The sequence below is a fragment of the Mastigoproctus giganteus genome, chromosome 4 (genome assembly GCF_048544385.1).
Source record: "Mastigoproctus giganteus isolate SK-2022 chromosome 4, ASM4854438v1, whole genome shotgun sequence".
NCBI classification, from domain to species: Eukaryota; Metazoa; Arthropoda; class Arachnida; order Uropygi; family Thelyphonidae; genus Mastigoproctus; species Mastigoproctus giganteus.
The window spans coordinates 204,990,548-205,006,276 of record NC_143578.1 but is presented as its reverse complement, the minus strand read 5'-3'; the positions used below and the strand labels follow the sequence as shown (position 1 = coordinate 205,006,276).

The following is a 15,729-nucleotide window of genomic DNA, read 5'->3' as shown; positions in this document are numbered from 1 at the left end:
TAATCGTAATTAAAGAAAATAACGATTATAAATTATGCATAAACAAAGCACTGACAATTTAAAATTTTAACTATACGATGAGAATATATCAGACACCCAAACACCTTGTAGATTTTTGAAGGATATGGAAGTTTATGGAACAAGATTAAGTCCCCTCTCTCCATTCTTATTCCCCTTCTAACTAAGTAGTATTATCCAAAAACATGACTGCTCTATATCATGCCAGAGTAAACCGCCATTTTATTGTTTTTTGTAAATAGCAATTGAAAGTGAGTAAACCTCAAAAAATAGTAGTTTTTCTAGGGTGAATTAATAAAAATTAGAAACTACTGCTATTTGTAACATTAAATAAGAACTTTGTATAATCTACCTTAGCATTTCTAACCCACTATATTATCTTATTATGGACTAAGTTATATATTGTAGGATTAATATAATCCTGCAATAAATGATTCAATAAGTTATCCACTCAATATTCTTGACACATTCTAGATGTTAGCTGTTTCAGTCTTTGTCCAGGAATAGTCAATTTCCAAATTGGAAATTGACTATTCCTGGACAAAGAATGAGAAATTCTGTTTTTTGTTCACCATTTTATTTTATAACTTAATTTTATCTTAATGTCCACTAAAGACTGTCATCAGAGGTGGATTGATAATTTTCAAAATAGTCACTCAAAAAAATAAGTAGTTGCATTTTCTTTATCACTATACCTTGTGATGAGATAACCTTTCCAACACATTATGAAATATCTAAGATTGTTTATGCCAGGCTTATTCTGCTATCTCTTCCCATTGCAAGGCTATTTGAAAAAAAGCACCATTAGATATGTCTTATTATGTGAATTAACTGTGTGATTAGAATTCATATCTAAATTGGGTAGTTGTTTCTAACTTGATCACTGTATCAGCATTGGCATTAGTAGAGGAATATGATGTAAGAAAGCAAGTTTATACAGCATCAGCCAAAAAAAAAAAAACCCTTCTCATTTCACCCATCCATTTGCTCCAAATGGTTGTCTAGTTCTGCTTTGAATTTATTTAAGCTGTGAACTTCTACTACGACAGATGGATGTTTGTTCCAGCATTCAACCACCTGCTGGCTAAAGGCAAATTCTGCACATCTATTCTACCACTATCTTTTCTCAATTTGAATTTGTCCTCTCGGGCAAGAGGAAGAATCCCATCAACATTAAATTTGCTCAAACCATTCAAGGCCTTATACACCTCAATCAGATCACTTCACATGTGCCTAGTCTCCAGACACTATAATTTTTCAAAACTTAAGCCTTCTTCATAAGAGCAACCCTTTGTTCCATTCACTAATCTTGTTGCCCTTCTGTGTACTAGACCGGGGTTCGAGCCCGTCACCACCAAATACGGAGGATGCGGAAAGGTCATTCAGGGAATGACCACCGCATATCCCGGAGCAATATGGCCTTAGTTGCTAATGCTCCTAAAAACCAAATAACAACAACTATAACCTTCTGTGTACTTGTTCCAGCAGCTCTACTTCCTTCCTAAAATGGTGCACTATAGCCACAGATGCCTAGATGCTGATGTGCCTAATAAATCCCCAAACAAACAAATCCTTCCTAAAATGAGGCCTCCAGCCTTGTATACAGTACCCAAGGTGTGGCCTGACAATCACCTTATACACAGGGATAATCACCTCCTTATCCCTGCTAGAAAAATTCCTGTATATCATTGACAAGACACCATGAGCTACTCTTGCTGACCATCTGCACTGCTCAGAAAAAATTCATACGTATCTGACTGCACAATTACCCACAGGTCCTTTTCATTCTCTACCACCCTGAGTGAAGTACCACACAGTTGCCCATATATTCCAAACCCAATAAGATGTTACAAGTGTTAGAAATTTGGACATTCACAGTCTGTCAAGGTGACTATGTACGTCCTAACTGGGGATCAAAAGAGCATTCCCAAGCTGATTGTAATGCCCGGTCTCCACTTTTCCCTAATTGTAAAGGCAACCATCCAGCTTTTTCTAAAAACTGTGAACAATGGAAATATGAGAAAAAAAATACAAAAATATAAAATAGAAAAGGAAGTCTCTTTCCCAGAATCAAGAAAGCAATTACAACTACAGCCTAGACGCACTTATGGTGATGCCTCTAAAAAGTTTAATTCAGTATAAGTCCAGACTGACACATCAATTCCTCCAAACACCTCTATTTCAAAATGGGCTCGATCCCTGCTTAGCTTTGTATGTCAACCTTCAAAGCAACAGATTTCAAGCGGCGCTAACAACACACCAGTCACGATACCACCTACTGCCCGTGCAGCTCCCACAAGATCCGTTCAAGCAGAGAACTTGGATTCCATTTGAAAACAAATATTTGAATCTTCCCTTAAGGATACTAATGAAATTTCCAGTCAACATGATATCAAAACCAATCTGGAGATCCATCCAGAGGATGAAATAGACACAAGACCTGTTTTCCCAAAAAGAGCATTACTCTTTTTGGCATTAATTGGCATTACTCTGATTAAAATTGACTGTGTCAAACAGACTTCCAAAAAGCAGGCAGATTCAGTTCCTTCCTCTAAATTGAAACAAAAGAACAACATCATCCAGTGGAATTATAGAGGCTTTAGGAGCAATATTGATGATACCTACAACATAATTAAGCATCACAATCCATTAGGCATCTGCTTACAGGAGACATGTTTGACTCCTCAGGTATCTCCCTCGATAAAAAATCATACTCTTTTCAGACAAGATAAACCTGCTGCAAATAATGCTCGCAGTGGAGTAGCCATTCTCATAGGTTCATGAGTCCCTTGCAGACACATTTCTTTCAAAACCTCTATAGAAGCCATTGCTATCCAAATAGCAATTGGCATTACTCTGACACTTGTTTCAGAGTAATGCTCTGAAACAAGTGTCATCAAGTTTAAGCTCTTGACAATCATCTAAACAGTGATCACTACCCATTAATCTGTAAAATTCAAACATCACACTCTATAACTCCAGAAAACTGCATAAAATGGAAATTTTCCAAGGCAGATTGGGCAAAGTACATATCTCTTGTTTCGCTTGATAAACAGATCATCACATCTCTTCCAGTTGAGACGGTTGCCAATCATATCACCAAACAAATTTCAACAGCCTTATCTATTGCCATCCCACAATCACAGTCAAGCGTCTGTAGACCCATAAATTATTGGTGGAACAAGGATTGTAAGAATGCCGAAAAAGACCAAGCGTGGAATACACTGATGAGCCAAAACATTATGACCACCTACCTAATATGATGTTGGTCCTCCATGTGCAGCCAAAACAGCTCGTACCCGGTGAAGCATGGACGCTACAAGATTTCTAAATGTGTCTTGTGGTATCTGGTACCAACACAACCAGCAGATCCTTTAACTCCTGTAAGGTCCATTGTTGAGATGCTGCAGATCGGAGTTGCTGTTCCAACACAAACCACAAATGCATGGGATTGATGTCTGGGGAATTTGGAGGCCAGGGCAATACCTGGAAGTATTCCTCATGTTCCATGAACCAGTCTCGAACAATCCAGGCGGTGTGCCATGGTGCATTATCCTGCTGAAAGACAACACCGCCAGAGGGGAAGACCATTGCATGAAAGGGTGTACCTGGTCAGCAGTGATGTTTAGGTATAAGGTATATTTGGGTCAGATGGCACCTGGAGTTTCTCCCATCTCCATGTACATACATGGAGATGTACAATGTACATACATGTACATCTCCATGTATGTATATTGTATTGGAAACAGGACACTGTCAAGCCAGAGATTTAAAAGTGTGAGTCATGCATGGGTAGTGTAAAATGTGCCCAGTGTTCCTCCTGGCTTATTGGCTGCCAGGCCCCTATTAGGAACCGATGTTGCCCATACCCTGCCATGAGGAGGCTATCCAGGTGTTATCAGTAAACGATACTCTGGCAGGTCCTGCTACCTACCTTACTGGGATTTCAGTGGTAACGACCTATTAAAAAAAAAAAAAAAAAAAAAAAAGGTTGAAATGATCACGGTTGATTTAGGTAAGATTTTGTTAAACAGTGCTGCATGGGGGTGGTATGCTGAAAGGATGAGTTCTAGGAGCCTCATCGGGCAAAATTTTGTTGTAATTTAAGTTTGGACGTGTGGGGCGAACACTGTGTAAGAGAAAGTATTGGGAGGAGAGGCTGAAGGTGGGGGGGGGTATGAAGAAGGTGGGTTGACAGTGAAGGAGAGCAGATTGAGTCACCAATAGGCCGTCTCTATATCATGGCCACCATAGTGATCCATGTCCAGGTTTTGTCCATTTGAGAGGGGGAGACTGGGGAGTCCTGTCCGAGAGTCAGTAGTGAGGTTAGGTTCAGAGATAGTCCAGTATTTCGTGGGAAAACAAGATTCTGTACTTAGGTCCATTGCTGGAGTTTTCATTGGTGGAGTGGGCCATTTGTACCTTCAGCAGCAGAGACATGTCTGTGCCTTCCTTTGGAGCAAAGTCCCACCTTTTGTTTCATGTTGTGGTTTTTAAAATGGTTTATTCTTTAGTCCTTGGGGGATGGACCAGAGGGAGCCCATCCCTGCATGCCTGACATCAGACACCAGTAGAAAGTTTGTCTGTTCCGATGTGATGTTCATGGGATTGGGGTCCCATGTTAGGGTCCTCGTATGGAGAGTCCTTGGTGTTGGTATTGGCTGGTGGGATTATGCTTTGCCCTCAGTTCTGATTTACAGTGGTGGTATAAGCCAAGATTATGGCAGTGGGAGGGGCCTCCTTCTGTAAAAGAGTTCCTGTGCGAAGTTGGTAAAGGCATTATAGGTCTCGCTGGATTCCAAGAGGTAATGCTCTTAGTCCTTTGGATTAAAGTGTATTTTGGTAATTAGTACACATCTTAGGTCTTTGTAGATTGGGAAAGTATACATTAGGTGCTCCCAGGTCTCTGGGAGCCCGCTGGAGCATAGGGGGTTGTCTGTTAATCCCATTGTTATTAACTTTCCTCTGATAGCGCCATGTCCAGTGAGTAGGTATGAGGAGAGTAGGCCTGGGGAAAGCCAGACCTGCATTTCTGTATGAGTTTTTCTGAGGTCCAGAATGAATTTTTTGGTAATGGCACCCTTTGTGCTGTCATTCCAGCGTTGCTGCCAGAGGTCATGTAAGTACTCGGTCAAACATCGGTTTTCCATTTTGTAGTTATTTACTGTGTTTGAGCTGAAGTCTCGGAAGGTGGTAGCCTTTCCTCTGGTCAGGTTGGTTAGGATGCCAGACTGCACTACCTCCAGATGCAGGGAAGAGCCCTCCCTAGGGCCTGCATGGCATGGGTGCTGACCGTGCAGCAGGCTCTAGAAGTTGCAGTAATATTGTCCTCTCTAGCTTCCATTGGTTGGAGACTATTGTGGTTTTGTTGTACCAGACTGGAGCGGCACATGTAATAGCGAGTAGAAAGACCATTTTGTAAAATAGACTGAGGATTCTCCTTTTGAGCCCCCAGTCTTTTCTGATAATCCTGGCAAACAGTGCTGTTTTTAATTTAAAACTGTTTTTAAATAGTTTTTAATTTTTCTCTGCAGGTACTTGAGGTGCGGTTTAAAAGTAAGGTTAGTATCTAGCAGGAGACCCAGGTATTTAAGCTGGGTATCCATGCGAACTGTTTTATTTTGAATATTTGTGTGGTTGTCTGTTTGGGTGCAGATGTCCTTTAGTAGGACTGAGCAGGTTTTAGTGACAGCAGAGATTTGTAGGTTGTATTGGGTTGCCCATTCCTGTAGGGGGTTTCAAGGACTATTTCCTGTAGCTTCCAGTTGTGTCCTGCTGCCTGCAACATGCATCAAGGCCAGGTCACCGTCATAAGCCAAAGGTGTAACGTTTCCTAGGTCTTTTTGTAGGAATTCGTCAAGTACCATATTCCATAACATGAGGCCGAGAATTGAGCCCTGTGGACAGCCCGTGCACCTGTCATGTGATTTGAGCGTATGGGGCTCTCACAGTGACTTTCCTGTGCGAGAGATACTGTGCAATGCATTTACAGATATTTGGGGATATAAGGGAGATTTGCCCTTCTGAGCACTGCCAGGACGCTCGGCCACCAAAGGGTGTCAAATGCCCTGGCAAAGTCAACAGAGATGACAAGGAAATATTTTTGATCACAGGCGTTGGCTGCATTTATAATTTGATCCAGGGCATCAATAGTAGATTTGCCTTTCCTGAAGCCATATTGGTTGTCAGAGAGTAGGTTTTCTGCAGAGTAATACTTCTGAATTCTTTGGTTTTCTGCAGAGTAATACTTCTGAATTCTTTGTTTCAACATGTATTCGAATAATTTACTTATGACTGATAGTAAGGCAATTGGGCGTTAAGATTCTGGTAAGTCTTGTCTTTTGGATGGATTTTTTAGGAGCCGGACACTTGCTGTTTTCCAGTCGAGTGGGAAGCAGCCCTCTCGTAGACAGTTGTTGAACTGGTTTAAGAAGAGCTATGGATTGTATTCGATGGCTTTCTTTATGATTTCAGGTTCTAATTGGTTGAGGCCTGGTGTCTTTCTATTTTTGGTTAGATGGGCGGCGAGTGTAAGTCCTGTTCTGAGAAGGTTTCTTCAGTCTGATCTGTGAAATAGTTTTTATTTCTTTTACATAGTTGGATCTGCTGCGGTGTTGAAGGATTTACTGCTGGGCGAAAAACAATATTCAGGATGTTGTTTATCGCTTCACTCCAGTTGGTCGTTGTTTGATTTAGTTGGGTTTTAGGTGGAGTTGAATAACTTTGCCCATGGGGAGTCTCTTTGTGGTGATGCTGTACACTCCCCCCCCCCCAGGGTTTATCATTTCCCACTGTAGAGACTAGGTTTTCCCATGCTAGTTTTTACCTTTGCCGTATCAATGTTGTGTATTGGTTCCTCTTTTCACTGTAGCATTGCTTAAGGGCATAAACCTCTGGTTCTGGTTGTGTCCTATGGGCACGTTGGAACACTTGTCTTTTGGTGGTCACTTCTTGTCGAAGTTTCTGCAGGTCTCGGTTCCACCATGAGACAGTTCTTGACTGGGGTTTTTTCGTGGGATGGCTGTGGAGGCTGCATTTCTAATTATTCTTGTTATGGCACTTTGATGCCATTTGGGTTCTTTGATCTGTTCATGTTGGGCATGGAAATCTTGAGCCACGGTAGTGATACTAGTTTGGAATAGTGGCCAATCTGCTTTAATGATGGCAAATCTCTGGAGTTGTATTCTTGGCGGGATACCGTGGTCAAGTACTCTGGTCATCTGGAAGGCTATGGCATGGTGATCGGAAGTGGACCAGCCATCCTGCACTGTCCAGTTTGAGATATGCCCGGCGAGTGATCTAGTTGACAGTTAGCATTAGCATTAGTAGAGGCATTTGATGCAAGAAAGCAAGCTTATGCAGCATCAGCCAAAAAAAAAAAAAAAAAAAAACCCACTTCCACTTCACCCCTCTGTTCGTTCAAAATACCTGTCCAGCTGAGCCTTAAACTTATTTAGGCTATCAACCTCCACCACAAGGGATGGAAGTCTGTTCCGCCAACCAACCACCCGCTGGCTAAAGGCAAATTTCCACACGTCTATCCTACATCTGTCTTTCCTCAATTTGAATTTATGCCCTCTCAGGTGATTTTTCTGAGCTAGAGGAAGAATCCCATCAGCATTGAGCATGCTTAAACCATTCAAGGCTTTATACACCTCTATCAGATCACCTCGCTGGTGCCTAGTCTCCAGACACTGTAATTTGCAAAACTTAAGCCTTTCTTCGTAAGAGCACCCCTTTGTTCCATTCACTAATCTTGTTGCCCTTCTCTGTACTCTTTCCAGCAGCTCTACATCCTTCTTGAAATGAGGCCTCCAGACCTGTATACAGTACTCTAGGTGTGGCCTGACCATCGCCTTATACAATGGAATAATCACCTCCTTATCCCTGCTGGAAAAATTCCTGTATATCATTGACAATACTCCATGGGCTACTCTTGCAGCCCGTCTGCACTGCTCAGAGAACTTCATATCTGCCTGCACAACCACCCCCAAGTCCCTTTCATTCTCTACCACTGTCAGTGTAGTACCACAGAGTTGATACGTTGCTCTGGGGTTGCTGTTTCCCATGTGTAGTACTTTACATTTGTCAATGTTAAACTTCATTTGCCACCTCTCAGCCCATCTGCTCAACCTTTCCAGATCCTGTTGCAGCAGCATAGTGTCAGTAGTGTCCTTGACAACCCTGCCAACCTTTGTATCGTCTGCAAACTTGGACATTAAGCCCGATATACCATCATCAATATCATTTATAAATACAGAAAACAATAATGGACCCAACACTGAGCCCTGAGGGACTCCACTAATAACATCAGTCCACGATGAGCAGTGTCCATTGATTACCACTCTCTGTCTTCTCCTAGGCGCCTCCGTAGCCAGGTGGGAAGGAGCAGCAGTGCGCAGCACACGCTTCTTGATTAGACCGGGGTTCGAGCCCGTCACCACCAAATACGGAGGATGCGGAAAGGTCAAGGAATGACCACCGCATATCCTGGAGCAATATGGCCTTAGTTGCTAATGCTCCTAAAAAACCAACAAACATTAAACAACTGTCTTCTCCCCCTCAACCACCCCTTTATCCATAGCAGCAATTTGCCTCCAATGTCACACTGCTTCAATTTGTGTAGCAGTCTTCCATGTGCAACAGTATCAAAAGCCTTTCTAAGATCCAAGTATATAATATCAAAGTTATTCCCTGCATCCAGTTCTTTTGTGACTGCATCATAGTATCCAATCAAGTTGGTCAGGCAAGACTTCCCCTTAACAAAACCATGCTGTGTCTGAGCTATAACTGAAGTCTTGTCTAAATGATCCTGCAGTGCTTCTTTAACCAGTGCCTCCATTAATTTTCCTGGAACAGAAGTTAAGCTCACAGGTCTATAATTACTTGTGTCAGCCTTTGATCCTCCTTTGTGAATTGGGGTCACATTTGCACATTTCCAGTCTATGGGTACCTCCCCTGAGTCCAAGGAAGCTCTCATAATTATGGCTAAGGGTTTGCTTACTTCCTTTGCTGCCTCCTTTAATATAACTGGATAGATCCCATCCACCCCGGGTGCCTTTCTTGTGTTTATCTTCAACAGTTTCTCCTCCACTTTACTCCCAGTTATTTCAAGATTCTGTAGCTTACTGCTAGAGTTGAATACACCTCTGGCATTCCCCTCGCTGAATAACTCCTCATATGTGAATGTCGATGCAAAATATTCATTTAGTTTGTTAGCTACCTGAGCAGGATCATCAACAGTTGACCCATCAATATCAAGTGGACCAATCTGATTCATCCCCTTCCTTCTAGAGTTTACATAAGTAAAGAACTCTTTGCTGTTTTTCTTTGCATCCCTTGCCAAGGATTTCTCGTAATCTGCCTTCGCCTGCCTAACCTCCTTTGTAACTTGGTTGCATATCAACTTGTATCTATCATAGGCTTCTGTGTCATGTGTTAATTTGTATATATCCCATGCATTTTTCTTCTCTGCCATATGCCTCATTAGTTCATCTGACATCCATTTTGGCCTAAACCTTGAACAATATTTCTTAGTTGGTATGTAAAGCCTAGTAGCTTCCAAGATAAGTTCTTTGAATGCTTCCCATTTTGAATTTGCTGTTGGTAACATCATCAGTTGGTCCCACTGTATAGAATTTAAATACTGTCTCAGTCCATCGTAGTCACCTTTACGGAAGCAATATCCCTTCCCTTTACCACTAATGGTAGTTACCTCTTTGAGTAAATCCCACTTCAGCACACTGTGATCACTGCCACCTAGTGGTTCATTTATCTGCAGATTCTTGATGCATGAAGAATCACTGCTGATAATCAAATCAAGAGTATTACTCCCTCTAGTTGCCTCCCGACCATGTTGATGTAGAAAACAATCATCCAATAAATCCACAAAAGCCCTGCTAGTGTGTGAGTAACCAGCCCCCAAATTCCAGTCAATATCTGGGAAATTAAAATCTCCCATTATAAGACACTCTGATTTACTGGCCCACTCTATTTCCCTGTACAGTTCCTTATTGTACTCATCAGTTATGTCTATAGTCCCAGAATGTGCTTGAGTAGGTGGCAAGGTTGTTTGGGCGATTTTATACTGTGAAAGGGCTGTTGGTGAGATATTCCTCAAGTTGTACATTTCTGGATCTGCTTCGCTCCTGGCTTTGGCTCTACCAGCTTGTAGAACGACAGTTCACGTCTGTGCTGACAAGTATCCTGGCATTCATTCAGTAGTTAGGTTCTGGAGATAATTCATAACCAGGAGAATGTCATTCCCAGGTCTGGAGTATATGGATACAGTGTAGAATTCACCAACGGGACAAATAATGTGAGCCAGGAATTACAGAAATGAGTGATTTTGGTTGTAGTCAAGTCTGGATTGCGAACCAGTACAGCAGCCCAGAGGGTGTCACCCTGGCACTGTACAATCTTATGGGGTGATGGGATATCCCTTAACTTCTTTGGCATGGGTTTAAGGTTCTTATATCAGTAGTAGATCTATATTTTCTTCTTCTGCTTTACGGAAGAGTTGACCAGTAACTGCAATTGCCCTTTGTGCGTTATTTTGTAGGAAGCGTACTGTTTGATATTTGCTATTATTGGTGTGGTTCCATAATTTATTCTTTGCTGTTGTGGACTCTTTGCTTTTAGATAAATTGGACATTTCCTGTCCCTGATGGAATGCAAGTGCTGGATGTTTTGTTCTTTACAGTTTGCACATTTTTTTTGGATCTTCAGATTTATTTGGGCACATAAGAAATTCATAGGCTTTTTTTTTTTTTGCTTTTTCACACAATGGCCACAAGCGGACTCTTTTTGAGTGTATGTGTGAGTGAGGTGGCAGCATTTGAAACATTCGGAGATAGCCACATGCTCTTTGAAGCAGTTAACATTCAGATCCATTAACCACATTTGGAACAAATGTGGTTAATGGATCCGAAACATTTGGAAATAGCCACATGCTCTTTGAAGCAGTTAACATTCAGATCCATTAACCACCAAAGCAGAATATTCATAAACTGGCTGCTCCAGTTTATGAATATTCTGCTTTGGTGGTTAATAGCCACAATCCAGTTCATTGAGGTTCCATCTCGTGACTTGGTCTGGTATTTGGTACTTAGGATTAATTAGGTTGGTATGATCATCATCAGGGTAAAGATGGGGTAAGTACCTTATACACGTCAAAGATTATTATAGACAGGTCTTTTTCTCTGGGAGGCTCAGCTAGCAGTCCCGAGGTGGGTATTTTCGCATTGTTTAGGATTTGGGATGCATCCTCTTCAGTCTCAGTTTTGATTATTAGTCCCATGTGTCTTGTATTTCTAATTGATTTGATGCAGGTATTCTTCAGATAAGTGGACAGGTTTGTTATTAGTGATTACTTTATTTGTTCGCTTGTTTTGGTGGCGTCTGTTCTCACTGGTTTAGGCAGGACCAGATGTGGTTTTTGGAAGAGGGTTTTCCTTTTTGGTGCAGCTGCAGTATGGTGTGAGTTCCTCAGCACGTCTGCACCTAATTCTTCGGTTTCATTTTCTGCCTACACCTCAAAGTACTGCAAAAACGTTGGGAGGTGCATTATGGCCACAGAAGCCGATGCGCCAACAACTACCAAAAAAAAAAAAAAAAAAAAAATCTGCCTACACCAAAGCTCGCAACAATTGTAAAGCAGTTATTAATCGGTCCAAACTAGAGTTTGAACAGGCTAAGAGTAGAAAACTTGCTTCTTGCCCTAATGGTAGCCGAGCATTCTGATCTCTTGCCAAAGCTATTGGTGCCTCCGCACACACTTCTTGATTAGACCGGGGTTCGAGCCCGTCACCACCAAATACGGAGGATGCGGAAAGGTCAGGGAATGACCACTGCATATCCCCCGAGCAACATGGCCTTAGTTGCTAATGCTCCTAAAAACCAAATAACAAATAACAAGCCAAAGCTATTGGCCGCAACTTTTGCCCATCTCTGCTCCCACCTCTGTCAAAACCAGATGGTTCTGTTGTCACTTCAGCCAAGGATAAAGCTGACCTGCTAGCATCCCATTTTCTTCCAACTCATGTATTAATGATCTTGATGAAACACCTCCCACCATTCCCAGCATGCTCCATTCACGGCCTCCTGTGGTCTTCCGTCAAAAGGATGTCAGAATGATTTTGACGAATCTTGATACTAAGAAAACTATAGGTCGTGATGGTATTTCTCCACTTGTTCTCAAAACCTGTGCTCCTTAACTTACTCCTATTCTTTGCTGCCTTTTTTCGGTTTCTTATTCCAAAGGTGTTTTTCCTTCTGCTTGGAAATTTGCTCATAACCAGCCAGTTCCTTAAACAGGTGACAAATCCTTCCCATCCAATTATCATCCCGTTTCAATTACTTCTACTCTTTCTAAAGTAATGGAGAAATCAATTAACCGCCAACTCGTAAACTACCTGGAAACCTTCCGTCTGATCAACAATCGCCAGTATGGATTCCGTCAGTGTCAATCCACTGGTGATATTCTGGTTATGTTACCCATTTATGGACTAATTCAATGGAAAGGTTCGGTGAAACACAAGTAGTAGCTCTTGACATCTCAAAGGCTTTTGATCGTGTTTGGCATAAAGGTCTTCTAAACAAGCTTCCATCTTATGGTTTGCCAACTGTTTTTAGTAATTGGTTATCCAGTTTTCTCTCTGATCGCTCACTGAGGGTGATAGTAGATGGCTCTCTGTCTTCTAACTTGTCCAGTAATGCTGGTGTCCCCCAAGGTTCAGTTCTTTCCCCCACTCTTTTCCTCTTGAATATTAATGATCTTCTTCCATTGACTGGAAATCCTATCCATAGTTTTGCCGATGATAGCACATTGTACTCTACTTTCCATTTTGAAAAACCTTGCCCTGCTCAATCAGCTTAAACTTCTCGAAAATCTGCTACCAATTCTTTAAATGCTGATCTTCAGGTAATTCTCCAGTGGGGCAAAGACAACTTAATTGATTTCAACCCTTCTAAAACTCAGTCTTATACCTCGCAAAAAGGATTCTTCTGCTCCTATGCTTATCTTTAGTGACACTCCGATTTCTAGGCAAAATGATATATCTCTTTTGGGAATTACCCTGACTTCTAATCTTTCTTGGCACAAGCACATTGCAAATATTGCTTCCTCTGCATCTAAAAAACTTGGTTTTCTCTTTCGCTCTCGGCATTACTTTTCTTCCAAACAGCTGCTCACTCTGTATAAATCACAAATCTGCCCTGCCGTGGAATACTGTTCCCACGTCTCGGGTGGTGCCCCAAAACGTCTCTCAGGCTTCTTGATTCCGTTCAGAAGAGGGCAGTTAGGTTAATTAATGATTCATCTCTAACGGAGGCTCTCCACTCGCTGTCTCATAGACGTACTGTTTCTACTGCATGCCTCTTCTACAGATACTTCCATGTGCACTGTTCTTCTGAATTGACTTCTATAATTTCTGCTCTCTCTTTCAAATCAGTCCGAACATGTGCCGCCAACATTCATTTACTGTCCAACTTTTCATCTTCCTCGTTTATTCATTCAACTGCCGTTTTCTGGAACAACCTTCCTTCATTATGTATTTCCTGAAAATTACAGTCTACAGAAGTTCAGCCGACTGGGCTAGCCGGGTGGGTAAAGTGCCTGCTTGGCAACCCAAAGGTCGTGGTTTCGATTCCCTCCTCGGGCTTGGATCAAAGTACTGCAAAAACCTTGGGAGGTGCATTATGGCCACAGAAGCCTATGCGCCAACAACTACCAAAAAAAAAATAATAATACAGAAGTTCAAGTCCAATGTCAACAAATATTTTCTTTCGTTTTCTCAACCTCCAACCCAAGCACAGTACTAAGTACTATAGGTTCTAATATTTCTCGTGTTTGGGGTTTACATAAAAAAAAAAAAAAAAAAAAATCGTTATTCTTGCTGCTGACCTTCTACAACCATATATTTATTGAACATTCATTCCCCACTTTCTGGCATCACTCCTATGTACTGGCAATTCCAAAACTAGGGAAAGATTACTCCATCCCTCAAAACTATAGACCTATTTCTCTTACCAGCTGCTTGAGTAAAACTCTAGAAAAAATTATACACCACCAATTAACATGGTATCTTGATTCAAAAAATCTAATCTCTGATAACCGATTTGGTTTCAGAAAAATATTGGTCATCCCTGGATCTCATTGTCAAAGCTGAAACAAATATCAGGAATGTATTTATCCAAAATGAACATCTTATTATGGTATGCCTTGAGAAGGCCTCTGACACCACTTAGCATTTTGGTATCTTGAAAGATCTTCATTCCTTTGACCTGACAGGCCACTTACCATGTTACATACAAAACTTCCTTCAGTATAGATCTTTTCAAGTCTGCTATTGGCAAATCCTGTCGCAAATCTATATACAAGAGGAAGGAGTCTCACAGGGCTCAGTTCTAGGTGCTACCTTATTTGCAGTGAGAATAAATCATATTACCAAATGTATGCCCAACACTGAATTCATACCTCTATGCTGATGATCTGACTGTTCACTGAATATGAAGTTCATTGTATGGCAACTACAAATCTCACTAAACAGTATCGAATTATGGATGATGTAGAATGGGTACCAACTATCTCATCAGAAATCTAGTGCCATTTATTTTTGTAACAAACGAGGGATGCATCCTGACCCAGAGCTACGCCTAACAAATTATCCTATCTCAGTTAAGAATAGCATTCGCCACCTCAGTCTAATTTTTTATTGTAAGCTTAATTTTATTATTATTAATATTATTATTAGCCATAAGGTACAAGGAAGCCTGAGGTTTATGCTGCACCCGCAAAAAAAAATATTTCTGAATTACCCTGAGAGAGAGAGAGAGAGAGAGAGAGAGAGAGAGAGAGAGAGTGTCAGAAGTAGAAGGGAATCACCAAGAAAGAGAGGAATGATGGTATACAGCTCAGGACCCTGAGTGTGCCAAGCCCATACTCACCAGATGTGAGCCCCTGGGATATCTTAGTACATGTCAAATATCTCCGGACAACCTGCCAGAAAAAAATGAACATTCTCAGAGTTCTTTCTTCTACAACATGGAATGCAGACTGCTGCACAGTACTTCACCTTTATAGAACTCTAATTAGGTCTTGTCTTGATTATGGGGCCCCGGTGTATGACTCTGCTAGGGAGAGTGTGCTAGCACGGCTTGCTCATATTCAACATTCTGCTCTCAGGATTGCTACAGGTGGTTATAGAACATCACCAGTACAAAGAATTATCAAATCTCTACATTGAAGCCCATGAAGTTCCACTCTGTCTCAGAAGAAAGGTGTTAATTCTGAATTATGCTGCTAAAATTCAAAGCATGCCTACCCATCCCATTTGTCCAATACTTAGTGATCCATAGTTTAAAATGTTCTATAGAAATAAACCCAGAGCAGTTCAGCCTACTGGTATCAGATTGCAGGCACTATCAGAAAGTTGGAATGTACACCTCGAAAAAGTCCTCCAAGATCCAAACACTTTGGTTCCCCCACAATCCTGTATTAAACCATCTTGTGACAATTACTTTCTAAACTGGGGAAAACATTCCCTTGCAATTATCAACGTGCAAAAACTTCATAGTGATCACACACAAAATTATCCGCATTTCACAAAATATGTACGGATGGATCAAAGTCTAATAGTGGAGTAGGTGCTGCAGCAGCAGCAGCAGTTGAATGTACCCTATACAAACATGCTCCACAACTCTCATTCAGCT

General features: G+C 41.4%; 1 protein-coding gene across 1 annotated transcript in view; it reads left to right on the top strand.

The window, feature by feature from the left end:
- Positions 1–15,729, top strand: part of LOC150087339 (uncharacterized) — a 353,008-nt gene that overhangs the window by 293,325 nt on the left and 43,954 nt on the right. Inside the window, exon 19 of the mRNA XM_090372447.1 lies at positions 5,553–5,603. Within this exon, the coding sequence (XP_090228573.1) occupies positions 5,553–5,603 (51 nt within the window). The remainder of the gene's footprint in view (positions 1–5,552; positions 5,604–15,729) is intronic.